This window comes from Anser anser (genome assembly GCF_964211835.1).
Source record: "Anser anser genome assembly, chromosome: 9".
Taxonomy (NCBI): domain Eukaryota; kingdom Metazoa; phylum Chordata; class Aves; order Anseriformes; family Anatidae; genus Anser; species Anser anser.
Genome location: NC_139729.1, coordinates 5,615,201 through 5,631,029, shown reverse-complemented (window position 1 = coordinate 5,631,029; position 15,829 = coordinate 5,615,201). Strand labels below are relative to the sequence as shown.

The 15,829-nt window shown below is 41.2% G+C and overlaps 1 protein-coding gene across 1 annotated transcript; it reads left to right on the top strand.

The window, feature by feature from the left end:
- Window positions 1-1,191: 1,191 nt before the first annotated feature.
- Window positions 1,192-5,067, top strand: MRPL44 (mitochondrial ribosomal protein L44). Its single transcript, XM_083849449.1, has 4 exons — window positions 1,192-1,443; window positions 1,600-2,068; window positions 3,055-3,233; window positions 4,386-5,067. Exons 1-4 carry the CDS (start codon window positions 1,271-1,273, stop codon window positions 4,555-4,557), a joined length of 993 nt encoding a protein of 330 aa, XP_083705575.1. The 5' UTR covers window positions 1,192-1,270; the 3' UTR covers window positions 4,558-5,067.
- Window positions 5,068-15,829: the final 10,762 nt, after the last annotated feature.

Here is a 15,829-nt window from a genome sequence, read left to right as displayed (position 1 = left end):
CCACTGCATGGGAGAAAGTGCAGTGACATCAAAAAGATGCTTCAAAGGGGACCTTTCCTGGAACAGCTGGACCACTCTGCAGGACCATTTCTAGGCTCTACAAGTACACAGACTGGTGAGGGAGAATGATGCACAGCAGCTGCAGAAGTGAATGACACGGGGCCCCTTTGAGCGCTGTCCTTGGCTCACCCTGCAGCCGCATGGAGCACTGCCCCATGGGCTGGGAAGGTGCCTCGCAAGTCTGTGCAGCTGCCAGCTGTATGGTTTGGTGGGGCAGCACCTCTCTCCTTCCACTTGCCTGGCAGCTCGCAGAACTAGGGTGGCGGTACGTTGGGACATAAAGTGACTGAGGAGCCCATTCCTGCTCTTCTCTGCTGTGGTGAATGGGATGTCATCCTGGAAGACTGCAAAGATGGTAAACCAAAGATGGGCATATCAAAATCCTTTATGCAGCTGCGTGGTATCTGACTTTGCTTATGACTGACTGCTGTTTTGCACAGTATTTATCTGAGAGCGCGTATGAGCTGGGAGCCCAAGATACAAATGTTTGGATGGCACAAGCTGCTGAGAAGATTTTCTCTGCTGAAAGATGGCCACTGGGACAGGTTGCTGAGCACGAGAAGATCTGGGCACTTTGATATGTAGCCTGTGAGAGCCTGGCTGAGGAAGGCTGCGCTCACACATTTCATGTGCTACCACAAGTAAAGCAGGGCACGGTATCTGCTATTACGTGGCTTTTGCACTGTCTTTGTGTAGGTTGCTGTGCCTCCTTCCTTGTGTGTCATCTAAATTTGGCTGTTCCCTGTATTTATTTTTTTTTAGCTTTATTCATCTTGTACTACATGCCTCCCTTGGCTCTGTAGGGTAGTTGCTGTGCTTTTTCATAGCATGAACGCCTTTGTGAAAGACAAGGGGAAAGGCCTGCTTTGCACTTCCTTGGTACTTTCATTAATTTTATACCACCGCCTTTAAGCTAGAGCTGTGCTATTTGAACTACTGCTTTTTACTAAGACATGTAGGGTAACAGGAAAAATAAATAAATAACGGGAATTAAAAAAAAAAAAAAAAAAAAACTTTGTCTTGCAAATGAGTTCCTAACACAGGGGGAGGTGGGGACAGCACTATTCCCCCCACCCCCCTCAGCCCTGTCAGCGGCCCCTCAGCCTTCCCGCCGCGGGCCCGGCCCGTTTGCGCCCGGACCCGTTCCAGCAGGCAGCGGGCAGGGCCGGGCGCCTTTCCCCGCCGGGCCGCCTCCTTCCTCCGCCCCATCATGGCCGCCGGGCTGGGGGCTTGCAGCAGGGCGTCGCGGCGGCTGCTGGCTGCGGCCGGGGCCGGGGCCGGGGCCGTTCGGGCCGCGCACGGCCCCGCTCCGCCCCGCGCCAAGAAGCGGTGGCTCCGCGCCTACCTGGAGCAGCAGCGGCTGGAGGCGCCCCCGCAGCGGCGGTGAGGGGCGGCGGGCGCTCCGAGGGGGCCGGGCCCGCTCGCGAACGGGAGTCCCGGGGGTCTTAAACGGTGGTCGCGATCTTCAGAAATAAGCCCGGCTTGCCTTTGCTTTTGGTAGCTTTTTCTGTTTCTAAATTTGATCTCTTGTGCCCGCAGGTCCGAGAAGCCCGGCTGGGATTACCACGCAGAGGTACAAGCCTTCAGCCACCGGCTCCAGGAAAATTTTTCTTTGGATCTTCTCAAAACCGCGTTTGTAAATTCGTGTTACATCGAAAGCGAAGAGGCGAAGCGCCGAGAGCTCGGGGTAGCCAAAGAAACGGTTGCCCTTAACCTCCGCGATAACAGGCAGCTCTCCGAGCAGGGGCAGTCCTTCTCGCGCTCTTACCTGGCGCGCTGCTTTGGAGGCGCCCATCCGGCGTTACCGGCCCAGGGCATAGGAGCGCTCGTTGATTTCCTTACCGGCCAGGAGCTCGTTTCTTACGTGGCTCAGAACCTGTCAGTGCAGGACCTGACGCTCTGCGCACAGTTCCCCGTCCCACCAGACGTGCTGCACAGGACGTTCTTCGCTGTCGTAGGAGCGCTGCTCGACAGCAGCGGGCCTGAGAAAACGGGCATCTTCGTCAGGGTAAGTCATCGCCTGTGGTTATTTTTTCACTGATAAAAATCCTAGTAACGTCTAAGGGCCTCAAAAGTGACAGGAAAAAAGGCAAAAATTATGTTGGTCTATACTGTGATGGCAGAGATTCAGAGAGGTTTGGTTTTTTTTTTTTTTTTTTTCAAAAAAAAATGGTTGGTCGGATGCATAAAATGATGTATTTATGATGGTTTATAAGGGTGGTATTATAATACTTGCTGCCACTTGCTAGAGGAAAGTGTTATCCTCCGTGCGCTATGCTACCCTACCAAATAATGAAACTACTCCACCTCAAGTCACGTACACCTTCAGTTTTAAAGAATATTTTATAGCTTTCAATCTTCATTTATATTTAATATAAAGCTGCTGCTGCAAACACTAAAAATCTTTTCATACAAGAAAGTTCAACGAAAATGCAGCATAACAAGGTAGTTTCAGGAGCTGCTGCCCTTTCAGGTGTCCTTTTCACTTATTTCTGGTTTTGCAATGGAGGAATGTTTGTGAGAATCTTATTTCTGGCACAAGAGTCCAGGGGCTGTGTAGGAGCAGTGATCAGATCAAGAGCACATCCTCTGGGGCTGCATGGTGCCTCCAGCCTCTTTGCAGAGCCCTCCAGAAGTACAGCTTGGGGTTTGTCTGTACTAAACGTGCTGAATAGCACGTCTGGTGGTCAGAGCTGCACGGGGGTGTTGTCAGCCCCTCCCAGGCCAGTGCTGCTCCTTCCTTACATGTGAGTGGGTCTCTTTGCGTGCGTGCAGTGCAAGGCCGAAGCAGAACCAGTGCTGCTGAGCTCAGTAACGCAGATGGCTCTGCCTGGCTGTGGCGTGGAGCTGAGGGGTTTGATCATTCCTTTCAGCTCTTCACTGTCGAGTGCATTAGTGCCTCTTCATATTGGATTTTTATTAGCAGACTGTAGAAGCTAAAGCCTTTGTTCCGTTTCCCACTGATTGTAACTTCTAATTCTTTTTTTTGTTTAGGATTTTTTAATTCCCCATCTGATTGGAAAAGACCTGTTTGAGATCTGGGAAGTTGTAAATCCTATGGGCTTACTAGTGGAAGAGTTGACCAAGAGGAATATCTCTTCTCCAGAGCCAAGAATTACCAGGCAGCTGGGAGTCACCACAGTTCTTCCGCTGTACTTCGTTGGGCTGTACTGGTTAGTACAATACTAATGCAAAGTGAAATGGAGTTAAGCTTAGGGAGAGGGAAGGAGGGAAGATGGTCTTTTTACTTTTTTACTTGTGTTCTTTGGCCAAGTTATTAGAGAAAAGAAACCATGCAGTGACTTCCATCTAAAATCAACCACTTACACATTGTTAGTGCCTTGCTGTAGTAAAAAACAAAACTGTCTCGGACTAAAGGGCCTTGAAGTCTAAACGAGATGCACCCGAGAGTCAAGATAGAAGACTGTCAAGGTGAAGAGATACCAAGGCCGGAGGGGCTGAACAGACGCTAACGTTACATTCTAGAGCTTTTTACACAGAGGTCAAATCGTGGCATTAGAAACCAAGCAAGAAGAGTGTCTCTGCCCAGACAAAACGTACGTGCCAGGTATCCCTGGTGAGCGTGGTCAGGGCCTGCCCAGGTGTGTTGCCTGGTGGAAACATCGTTCCTCTGGAGCAGGGTAGGACCTCCTGCCTCCTAGCCCACAGTGTTGCTTTGCTACATGAGCTACAGATGAGCACTTGGGAAGATTGCCTTAACCTGTTCTGAATTACCGCGCTTCAGTTCATATGTTTTCTAAGATATATAAATAAATATATATATATATATATATATAAAAAAAAGAACTTTGCATTTTTTCCTGGAATCTCTTGTCCCTCCACGAAATGCTCCTATTCAGTGCCTATAGATGTTGATTAAACAGAGCTGAATACGTAACTCCTAACACAGAGAACTTCTCTGTGAATCCTTCGGAAGAATTCCTAAAATGCTTTCTTACCAGGGGAGGAGAAAAGAATGTTTGTTTAAGCTGACCAAAACAACAAATTTGCATATTTTTAGCAGGGCTAGCAGAAATTGAACACTGTAAACAATCAGTAATGTGTTAGGAGTCTAAATGAACAAAGTAGTGTTCTTCCAGGAAGAGGATGTCTTTTGATTGGAGTTTCCACTGCTGAATATCCAATCGCTTATCTGTGCAGGAAAGGCCAACGGAAATGTTGACACTCGTGTGTGTACATAGAAATTACCTTCAGTAGTCACTGACAGTGGAGAAAAAAATATCTAGCAGCTCTTATTCATGATGTACAGTAGTGCTCAGGATTTTGATGAAAATGTGAAAATGTTTTGTTTGTTTTTTTTCAAGTGATAAGAAGATTATCGCTGAAGGCCCTGGTGAAACGCTGCTCGCGGCAGAGGAAGAAGCTGCCCGCGTGGCGCTGCGGAAGCTGTATGGGTATACAGAGAACAGGAGACCTTGGGATTACTCGAAACCCAAACAAGGGTGGACAGCTGAAAAGGCTATCAGCAGTAACTAGATAATACAGGCCGCTTCAAGTTTCTCTCAAGAATTAGTGGCTTTCATGCAAATACAGATGCATTTCAGAAAGCAAAATTCGGTTTAATTTTTTGATCTTAAGTGTATGCAATTTTCAAATTAAATACAGTTTTAAAATAAATGTAATCTTTCCCTTTTACGTAAAGCTTAATATTCAGTCATTTTCCTGAACAACAAAAGTACATTTTTTCTGAATGTATGCATTCTGTCTGAGAAGTTTTTCCATACAACATGGGAGACTGTTCTTAAGGAAGTTTAATAATGTGACGAAGTCCTTGCTCTTGAGGAACTTCAATACGTAGAAAAAGGTTTTTATGTGAGCTTTCTTGGGGCTTTGATTGAGGGTATTGTTAATAAGATGAGTTGAATTAAATATGCAGCATTGGTCTTTGGGTTCTATCTGGATTTATTTGTCTCTCACCTTGTGAAAATGTAAAATGTGATGTCAGTGGTATTAACACTGGTGGTCCAATTAAAAAAGGAAATGGCACTTTTGAGGTCTTACTGCTTGCAACATTTATTTGCCGTACACATTGGCTTCTGTTGTTCAAGTAGGCTCTGGGAGGATGTATTTTTTATTTTAAAATTTGTAGAAAGGAAAATAAGGATCATGAAGGCTTGTACTCAAAGAAATTGGAGAACGTTGTGTAATATTAGGCTACTAGATGATCCAAGTTTAAGTGGTCATAGGACTAAGGTATTGGATTCAGTGAAATTGGTGCTTGGTTTGTTTGCACCATCCGCATCTGTTCCAGTGTAACTCAAGTGATTGAAAACCTGCTGAGGAACAACTCGGGTACCTTCATAATGTTCTTGTTAAATAGGAACTCAGTACGTGTACCAGAAAACAACATGTAGAGAGACAGATACATGAGGACTGTGTGGCTCTCTTGGAATTGTTTCCTTTAAAATTTAGTGAGATGACATTGCAAATTGCAACGGAGCCCTCAGAGGGGGAAAGGAAAAAGTTGAGTGTGGGACAGTGGTTAAAGAAGTGTTTCCTGCCTTATCCCGTTGTAAACACCAGTTTTATTTTGTGTTTACGTGAAGGCTGCTTAGCAGTGAAAGGTCCCAGGCTGCGGTTGTGGCTGCTGAGCAGCTCTGGCACACTGCAGGTGCTGCATTCCCTGCTGCCCCTGGAGTGAGAATGAGATCTGGCTCTCTTCTACTTGACTGGGGAAAAAAAACCAACCAACACCTGCCTGCCATTCACTATTATTTGTCGTGCCATACATCTGAAGCACGTATACAACACTTAGTGTGGCTAGATCACAGTGAAATCTGTTGTTTAGATTCTGGCATGGTAAATTCCATGGGTGATAGTTAAAATGTAAAAAGGAGAGCAGAAAGATCAGTCTAACATAAATTTTGCATTAAATTGCTAGTGTTTAAATGAAAAAAAATACACCTGGGTGATCTATTATCACTTACGTAACCATAGCCAGTAAGGTCACTATATTTCAGGGGAATAATAGCTGAATCTGAAATTACTTAGGCTATTTTTAGTTTTTCAGATGAGGTATTTCTCTTACCTTTACCTATTTTAAAAGGACAGTAGTGTTGTTTTTTTTTTTTTATCCAAAGTTTGATCTGCCTACTATTTTAAATGTATATATTTATGTATTTTAAGAGAGGAATAAACAGCATTCTGTCAGTTTACCTTAAAAGAATATTTAGCATCTGCTTACTGTTGCTTCACAGTTTGGAATACGAGAATAAATCCTAGGAGAAGTGGATTACTGAGTCCTTCCTTGCTGGAAGGAAACTGCTTAGTGTAAGATAAATCAATTTATTGTGTAACATATGTATGGTTACTCAAAACTCAATGTTTCGAGTTCAAAGAGAAAGACAGTTTGGGGACATGGAAAGAAAGGTTGACTTTTTTTTTGTTATAGAGGTGTGAGTGGAAAATAAGGAGTTTATACAAGAAAACGTGTCCCGTTTTCAATCTTCTAAAGGTCAGAAAAGCATTTGATGCGGTATCTGTGCTTCAGGTCCTGGCATCTAAGTGTGTATCACTAACTCACTGATGTTAAAAGATCGGTTAGATTTACGGAATTAAGTATCTTCAAAAGTAGACAGTGAAAGTGGTAGCTTTTCTTCTGCTACAAGGTTTGTTGATGGAATTCCCTGGTAGTTTTGTGGTCTGAAAAGTACTTTATAAGCTACTTGTGTTGGTTCTCACCCAGGCATTGAGGTCTGACCCAAGTGCATTTGTATCTCCCAATGATCCTTCCTTCCTCAAATCCCATTTTGTCTTTCAGGGAAAATAAACCAAGCATCATGATGATAATCAACCAATTAAAAAGAATCAGTTTATTCTTGCAACCCTTTGAACAACTTGTTTTACCAATGATTTTTACAATTATATTCTTAAACTGACTTAGCAGTAGAAACGGCCATGTTCTCTGGCATTTATGGAATTTTGTAATAGGTTAACATGATCTCGAGTCAACCCTGATTATGCCTTTCTGGGTGCTACACTAACTTTATCTGATACAGGTATTTGTTACTGTAATTGCATTTATGCTTTAACCCATTCAAACCATATCTCCTAATGAAGATCTTTTCTTAACTGAAAGTAAACCAGAAGACAAATACCAGTCTTTCTGGGCTAACTTAAAAGTCACGGGTGTGGTAACAGCTACATTTTAACAAAAGTGCAGTACTATAATGCTAACCATTTTTCATTTTTCTTCAATTTCTCTCTTGATCTTTGTAATAATTAGCATAAGGATGCAAATATGCTTACACATAAGTAGACTTTAAAATAATAATAATAAATGGACTGCTAGTTGTTAATCCATCAAAGGCAATGGCAGTTTTGTTGCTGAGTTTGGTCTAGACTTGGTTTTACCCAAATATTGAACAAACTACATGTGTGAATGGCCTTAGGTTACTCTTCTCCCTCCATCATCAAGATTCTGTCTTTTTCTTGAAAGAGTTTTAAAACTGTCTTTCTTTAAAGAAAGTTAAGAGAATTTCTACTGTATCGGTGCCAGCTAAGCAAATAGAAGAAAAACTTCTTAATGTGCATTCATGTTCTTTTATTAAGTTACTTCTTGTTCTCAGTATGTGCTTTTGCTGCTGTTTTGAGCTGTTCAGTAGCACAACTGAATGCTCTGTGCATCTCCTTGTTCACAGCTGCAGCTTCTGCTGGTTACAATAACCAGGTTTTTTTTTTGTAATTTTCTCTAAAAATGTCCAGAAATAATTCTTGTATTTTAACAGTCACAGTGACTTCAATACTGGACATTAACAGGGAGATACCTGTAAAGTGATTGTATTTTAATTTGAAGTTTGAAATTGTCAGTGAAAAGTTAAAGCTTTATTGAAATTAACACCAAACTCTTTTGCTTTTTATGAGAGATCAGAAATGAGGATAAGTTGCTCTGGCACTCTGGTGCTATAAAAAGCCAAAAAGAATTCAAAACATCAAAAGATGTGTTTTTCTTTTTTTGGGAGGGCGGATGCTGCAGTGCAGAAATGTTAGAAAAGCCCTACATTTTCTTGTCCTCAACGTCACTAAGTACTGTGGTAAACTTTAAACAGGCTCAAAACTATTCAGTTGCTGTTCTAAAGTACTTCTGGGCTTTGAAGTTTAATATTCAGAGACGCATTAATTGTAGAGGAGGGAGCATCCAAGGACAGATTGTTTTTATCTTTTCAAATTGATTCCACTGATTCAATGGCAGCGGTTCTGTGTGTTTACCATTTCAGCTTCTCTAAGAAATTGTGGATAAATTAGGAAAATAAAATGGTCACCAGTTGGTCAGTAAATAGCCAACTGTTGTAGAGCACAGTTGTGTAGGGGGAACAAGTTAATCTGTGTGACGGAATCAGAGCATGGAAGGCTGGCTGTTGTTCCTAAATCCTGGAGGATGCAGCATTGCAGCTCATTGTGGTGCACCTGAAAATGGGTTGCGCTTCCCTGGAAAAAAGGTAGCTGTTGGGAGAAAGTAAAACATTATCATCCTTTCTACTTTTGTGTAATAAATATAATGCTTCTGCCAGTCTGTGGTGCTTATGCTTTGACTACACTTTTTTTTTGGTCACTGAACTTTTATTTTTATGTTCAAGTATGGTATCTGCAGGTATTGTACGATTATAAAGGACCTCCTGAGTCATCGAGACAACCTACTGCCATCATAGCTAAGTTTAATGATCCTTTTCCTAAACAGATGGTGCTCCAGATTAAAAGTCGTTAGGTCTTTTGCTCCTACTGCTTCAGCTGGAAACAATCACAGAACCTGACTGTTCTGATATGGAAATTAAAAATGAAGCCTTACCTCTGTAAGTGTTCATTGCCAGTTGTGCTCACTTGTTCTGATACCACTGTTTTTTATCAGAAGAAATCCTGATTTTTATTGGTGCTGGCAGAATTTGTATTTAATTCCAGTGAGATCATAGTTTCATACAGTTTTGGACATGCTTGCAAGTTTCCTCTTACATGGCATCCCAGTAGCTCTGCAGTCCTATGTCTTCCCCTAATTAGACTGGGATGCTTATGTAAATGAGAGCAACATTTATTTTATGGTAACCTGACTAACATGTTTGAGATTAATGATTACCTAACACGCACATTTATTGTTCTTTGTCCTGAAGGCATGATTTCCATTTAAAGTACTTAATTTTGGTACTCTATGTAGGCCACCAAGATTAATCGCATCAATAGGTAGGTGTGTGTGTTTAAAAAATGGTATTCTCGATAGTCATTCAAATAACTTGGCCAATTTTTTGTAGCATTTCTAACCCTAAAAACTTGCATGTGTCACCAAAAAAAAAATCCTGAAAGAATGTTTTGATATCCAACTTCAAAAAAGCTTTTAACACTATTTAGTACAAGATGTTTCAGTAGGGAGATGGTAGTTGGCTATAATTCCCTGCTCTGTCTGCAGATTCTGTAGTTTCATGATCCACACACATTTAAATACCCATTGAATCCCATCTTCGGTTGGTGGTGGACTTGTCTCATTCTGTAGCCTATGGCTGGTATACTTAGGTGGAGGGGAAAAGAGTGCCATTGGCAAATTTCCACGTTGTAGAGAAAAGAAGCACTTTTGGCCAGTGTGGGAGGTGAGTGTGCAAATGTTCTAGGTTTGGAAGCTTTAAAAAATGTTGTGCTCACTTGCCTACTTCTAGAGAATGATGCCACCACTTCCATAGTACCATTAGCTGACACCAGCTCCACTGTGACACTGAGATGGCATTTTGGGGAAACATGTCCAGATTCGTGGTTATGAGGTAAAGCAGGGGATATTGCCAGATCAAAAAAATAATTAATCTAGCTACATGAAAATCATTACGCATTCTTTAAGGCTGAAGGAAGCACAATAGTGGAGCACCACTGTCCTACGTTAGACCTAAACGTCCAGTGAAATATCAGAGATTTAGGGCTCAAAGACATAATTCTGCAATCTCTTCTTGTGGTTCATCTCCCCCATGGAGGCAGTACTACCTATGTAGCTAAGAAAATCCTAATGAAACTGAACAGGTGTTTCAAAATTAGTGTGGGATTAGTGGCAAGACTGACCTGGAGAAGCATTCCCACCACTAGAGGGCAAAAAGATCAATGTTTAGGGTGACAGTAACAGAAAAATTTGTAGAAATAACTCCAACATCAGAAATTTTTAAGGATGAAAAGTCTGGAGAAAATGGCTTCATTTGTTGAATGCTAGTTGAATGCTAATGATGATTATTCTCTTTAATATCAAGAGATAGGAGCTGAGAATGTTTACAAAATAACATTATTTATAGTCCCACCAGAAATAAAATTGTTGCCTAATCTAAATCTGTGTAGCTGACGGCTGCTTCTGCCATTTCGCAGACCTCCCGCCTCAAGCCACAGCTGTGGCAGTGAGCTCAACACAGCCACTGGGATAATTTCCTCAGCCTCTCCTCACTAGGGGACTGATGGCTTTTGAATGGAGTGATTTAAGCATCATTTTCTATTTATTATACCAGAGTACAGTTCAGTTTTGCTTTTATGTTTCTTTTGCAATGGAAATATTTGTTAAATGTTTCATTTCTCCCCCAGATATTGTGAGATGTTTTTTCAGCATGTTTTCAACCAGGCAGGCATGTTCAACACCCTGCATTGCCCAGCCAAGGAGACAGCATTTGGGGGGACGATGACATTCCCATCGACAGCTAGTGGATCCACACGTAGGTCAGGAGAAGTCATTATTGCTCCTATTGCTGCTTTTACTGCTTTAGGAAGAACACTCGTGAGATGCCCCCACCCACAGTTTCACATCCAGGCCCTTGGCACTGCCTGTTTTGTTCTCCCAGCCGCTGGGAACCGGCACAGCGACGCGGTGCCCTGTGACTGCGGACAAGGTTCCCGACTCAGCCTGTGTGCAGCGTTAATAGAGGCGGGCCGATAAACTTCATGGAAGTCTGGACCAGTAGCAAAACCATTGGCTGTTCCCTGGTTTCAGAGGTAGGTAAACTATTTTATGGTTTATTTCTTTGAAAGATTCTTTCTGTTTGTCGGTTCTTGGTTGGGTATTTCAACTCCCTGCTGCAAGGTTGGCTTTAAGATCAAGTATTTAGGAGATGATCATGGGCCGAACTGAATTTGGTTGATCTCCTTACTCCAAGAGAGAAAAAAACAGGCAATTTAAAATAAGTTTGAGCTTTTTTCTTGACTGGATTACTATAATCATCACTTTCCAGTAAACCAAAACTAGGTCAGGAACTAGGTAAAAATATTTTTTTTTAAGTATGATAAAATTTGGGATAAGCTTCAAAACTTTCCTTTAAAGAAGAATCCCCCCGATCACAGAAGGGATTTGGTTTTAGTGACAGAATCCACTGCTGCGTTCTGCTGACTCTTACCAGGCTGCTTTTGGAGCCTGCAAAGCACTCTTTTCACACTGCAACAGCATGTTGATTTTTTCGAAGCATATCAATACATCGTTTCAACACGAAGATGTCATTCCAAAGAGTTTATGCTGACAAGGAGTTATTTTGATTTCGCTACACAAGGGGATAAAACTCCCTGCAGAGAGGACCGAGGGCAGTTACGGGCATTGCCTGCACTGCTGAGGGGCTCTCCCTGAAGGCAGAAAACATGGGGCGCTCTGGAGCACAGCTGGGACTGAGGACAGTGCTCTGAACATTCATCGACTCTTGGTCTGTAATGAGGATGAACTAGAAAGAACTAAACCCTCTGACGGGTGGGTTTGTGCAGCGGTCAGTGATGGAAAGAGAAGGAGCGTAAAACAAGACTTTACCCTGGTTAACGTCTAGGTCAGCTCATATTGATTTTTTGAGCTGTAAAACCTGAAACTTCAATAACTACCATGAAACCTTTCTCTGTTAATCATTAGTGAGCTTAAATTGCTTTGGTGTGGTGTTTTTTCAGTTTGTTTTTCCTTTTTTTTTTTTTAGCATGGTTATGCTCATAATCCCCACAGAATCGGGAAAGAGGCGGGCTGGGCCCTGCAGGTAGAGCTAACGGCGGGGTGCTGAGCCACAGCTGATCGGCCCCGCTGGGCACACGCCTGCTCTATCTTCTGCCCACATGCGTGCACATTTCAGCTAGGCCTTTATCTGCCTGCACACAAGTACATGCAGGGAGGGAAAATTTAAGCTGGAGGGTAGCTGTGCTATCACGGCAATATTTATAAACTGGTCAAGAATACGTTGAATCTGAAAAAGTGGCCAGCTGGAACTTAAGTAGCAAATACTGAGGTCAGAAACAACCCTACACATAGAGGAGCAGGATGCAAAAAACTTGTGTATTCAGAAATGGGATCTCGATAACTTAGGAAGGTCAACGTGAACTTCGCTCTGGGGAAGCTATACAGACAGTGTCACAACTCCTAACGGTTCTGAGATACTTGATTAAAAGACCTAAGCTGTAAGAAATACTATACTGGCTAATAGCTTCTGAAATACTTTTGTTGCCATATTTGTGATGATTTATTAACTGTCAGGTTCCTCTTTACTGCCTATTTTCTTCATCCATGGAGAAACATTTTTTTTCTTTTGCTTAAAAATCTCTTGTATGTCGGTGGCTGTATTTCTAAAATTTCTGTGTCTGTGTCAGTAAGGCACTGCTCTTTAATAACTATTGGTCTGAATGGACATTATCCCCAAATTTTCAGTGTGCTGTTTCAGAGTATTTGTTCTATCTCTTCAGTTAAATACCTTGTCCACAAACCAAACTGAAAAAAAGAAAAAAACAAACAAAAACTAGGTTTTGTTCTGAACACTTATTATTTTCCAGTCCCAAACTGGAAAAGAATACTATTTACTATTGTGCCCACCATGCTTTAATTGCTTTGTTTTGTTTTTTAATTTATTTAAGCAGGTAAGCATTACATTTTAAATATTTTTATGTCATCAAGACAGCTTCTTTTTCATGTGAAGTCTTTTTAGTTAAGCCGGACACTGATAAGCATTTCTCTTTTTCCTTTTGGTTAGGAAAGAGTTTTTCTATTTCAAATACTTTCAAAATCTGCCTTCTTAATTGAAATTCACATACGTTTTTACAAAGAGTGGGCATACTTGTCATTGCCATGTAATCAGACTACATTCTTGAAAGAAACCTTTTTTTTTTTCTTCTTTTTTTTTTTTTTAATCTCTTTGTACCTGCAGCTATGACTTGCAGTATTGAAAAGTCAGCTCAAGGAGAGGAACTGAAGGTGCTCTTGCCATACAGCAGACTGTACAGGAGACCCACATGTGAGGGGATTTACTTTTCATGTTCAGTTAATTATTCTAAACAACAATTAGAGGGTTTGCCCCTTACTTCCAAACTAAATAGCATAGAAAGTGCTAAAATATTACTAGTCTTAGCAGTATTCTTCCCATGTATGGGTTGAGATTAGGTCTCTCCTCCAGAAAACCTCCCTTAAGAGGATATTTGCAGTTACCAAGGATTATCCACATCTATTCACTCCAACTGCATTAACCTTTACTGTGTTCTCCAGGGGATTTTTGTTTGTTGTGCATCTTGTTAGTGCTTTTCTAACACGTTAATGCTGCCAGTGACAAAGCCCTTTTCTCTTGTCCTCCTTGAATAACAGAACTGCAGTTTGCCCATGACAAAGTCTCAGGGATTCATGGAAAAAAAAATATCTTGATAGTATCTCAGACTTAAAAATTACAGTAATGAGAAAAATTAAACTAAATTTGAAGCATCAGGTTTCCCTTTGTCAGTCCACTTCTAAATATTTTTTTTCAGAAACTGGGTGATCAAAGAACTGAGCTTTCCCATATTCATGTTATGTGGCTTATTTTCTTTTGTTCTTCTATTTGAATATCTGGCATCTGAAAGCTCTGTTTCCCAAATTTTCCTATTTCATGTCCACCATCATTATTTACACTAAGATATTGTTCTTTTTTTCTCACTTCAAATCCAAATTGATATTTCCAGGACTTTTAGTCTTTCTGATATTTATGCTGATTGATTTGTTCACTGCATTTGTTCACCTGTTTTTATAAAAACTAAAACACTGCTACACTGGAGTCACGTATTTACCTCCTTAGTGTTTCTCAGTGCATGATAAGTATTTCATGGCTTGACTTGGCATTTCAGACTCAGCTCATTCTCTATATATATTCAGATTGACTTAGTGTTCTCCTTTCTCTCAACATCACGGGCCTACATTGCTACAATAATGCAAGACTCAGAGAATTACAGAATTTTGTCCTGTTTTCTGTATGTAGATTACAGTTGTAGAAACTGTTTCAGGATTAACACAAGCACCAAAGGATGTCTGCTCACAACAGTAAATTCTGTTCTACAAATTAACCTTCAAGTGATATTTATTAATAGAACTAAAATTCTAGGGAAGTCTGCAGCAGAACATGTGCATTTTGTAAAGCACAGGGAAATGAGAGAAAAGCGGTTGAAAATGTCACTCGTCTCTGTTCTAACTTTGCATGTCCTCCTGTGAAGATGTTTGTCAAACTACCTCTAATTCTTTTTACCAAATCTAAGGTAGTTCTAAGACAGCACTAACTGGTAGAAGTTTCCACAAATTAGACTGACTAATCAATAATTTAGATTCATTAGTGGAGAGGAACAAAGGCCTCTCTTCACTCCCGTGGGGGTTTTACAGAAAACAGGCAGGAAATGCTCATCATCAAGTAGAGGAGGTACTAAAGAACTGAGTCTGAAAATACACTGGGCTTTAAATATATCATTCATAGCTCAAGAAATAAGCTATGTTATATGAAGATTAATGTGAAAATTAAGTTGTTCCTGTTCAGAGAGCTGGGAGAATATTGCCCGATTTAGTAATTTAGGTAGCTGAATAATAAAGAAATTGTTGGTGGTTTAGACAGAACATAAATATCTCTCTTCCTCTTCTAATTTAGAACCAAATATTTTTCCATCTCCTAGGCCTGCCTTTCAGCTCTTTCTTTCCTAGTTTATTCATTTGCCTCTTTCTAGCTTTATTGATATCATTTTCACAACCTCTCTTCTACCGACGGGCTCTAGGCTGCCTTATGTACTGCTAACATTCCCATGGGCAGCCCCAGTAAATGGAAGCTCTGGTATGGCTCACCATTACTTTTCTATTGCTGCTTATGAATTTTCTATTGTCACGTGTGAACATACTCCCCTTTCAGTTTAAAGGGTTCCACTCTCCTCTGGGATTTTTCTCTGAAAGGCCATATCATGAAAAAAAGCCTTTTTCAAGCAGTCCTGTGACCTATGGTGCAGTTCATAAAGCATTGATCAACTACAGGAACTTACAGAATAATGATAAAAAAATACAAATCAGAATCAGCAACAGAAGCATTGACTACACCCTAAAAATAAGGAACCTTTACTATAAGGATGAATTTAAAAATAAAATACAACCACCTCACATACAAGATATCCCTGTGACAGATGTTTTGCCTTCACTGCAACTGTATATAGGCATGTTCTTTCCACTACCTAGTCTGTGATTACAAACTGGAATATGATCTTGTACTCTTAAGGCATGATGGAAATTCAAGAACTGTGTCAAATAAAGGGGCAAGGTTGAATGCCTGATTGATAACCTTTCAACATCACTGACCAAGGTAGGAAACGGGAAGAGCTAACTCCTGAGCTAACAAAATTTCTCATTAAAATTAAGAAAATGGAAAAATCCATGGAAAAGGGAACAGGTCAGTCAGCTGAAACGGCCTCCCTGGCTTTGAAAACCTCCTGCTGAACCAGACTGGATTGCACTATGAGGTCGGACAATCCTGCACTCAAAAAATCCCCACTGGAAAAAGAAATAATAATAAATCTGTTCTTC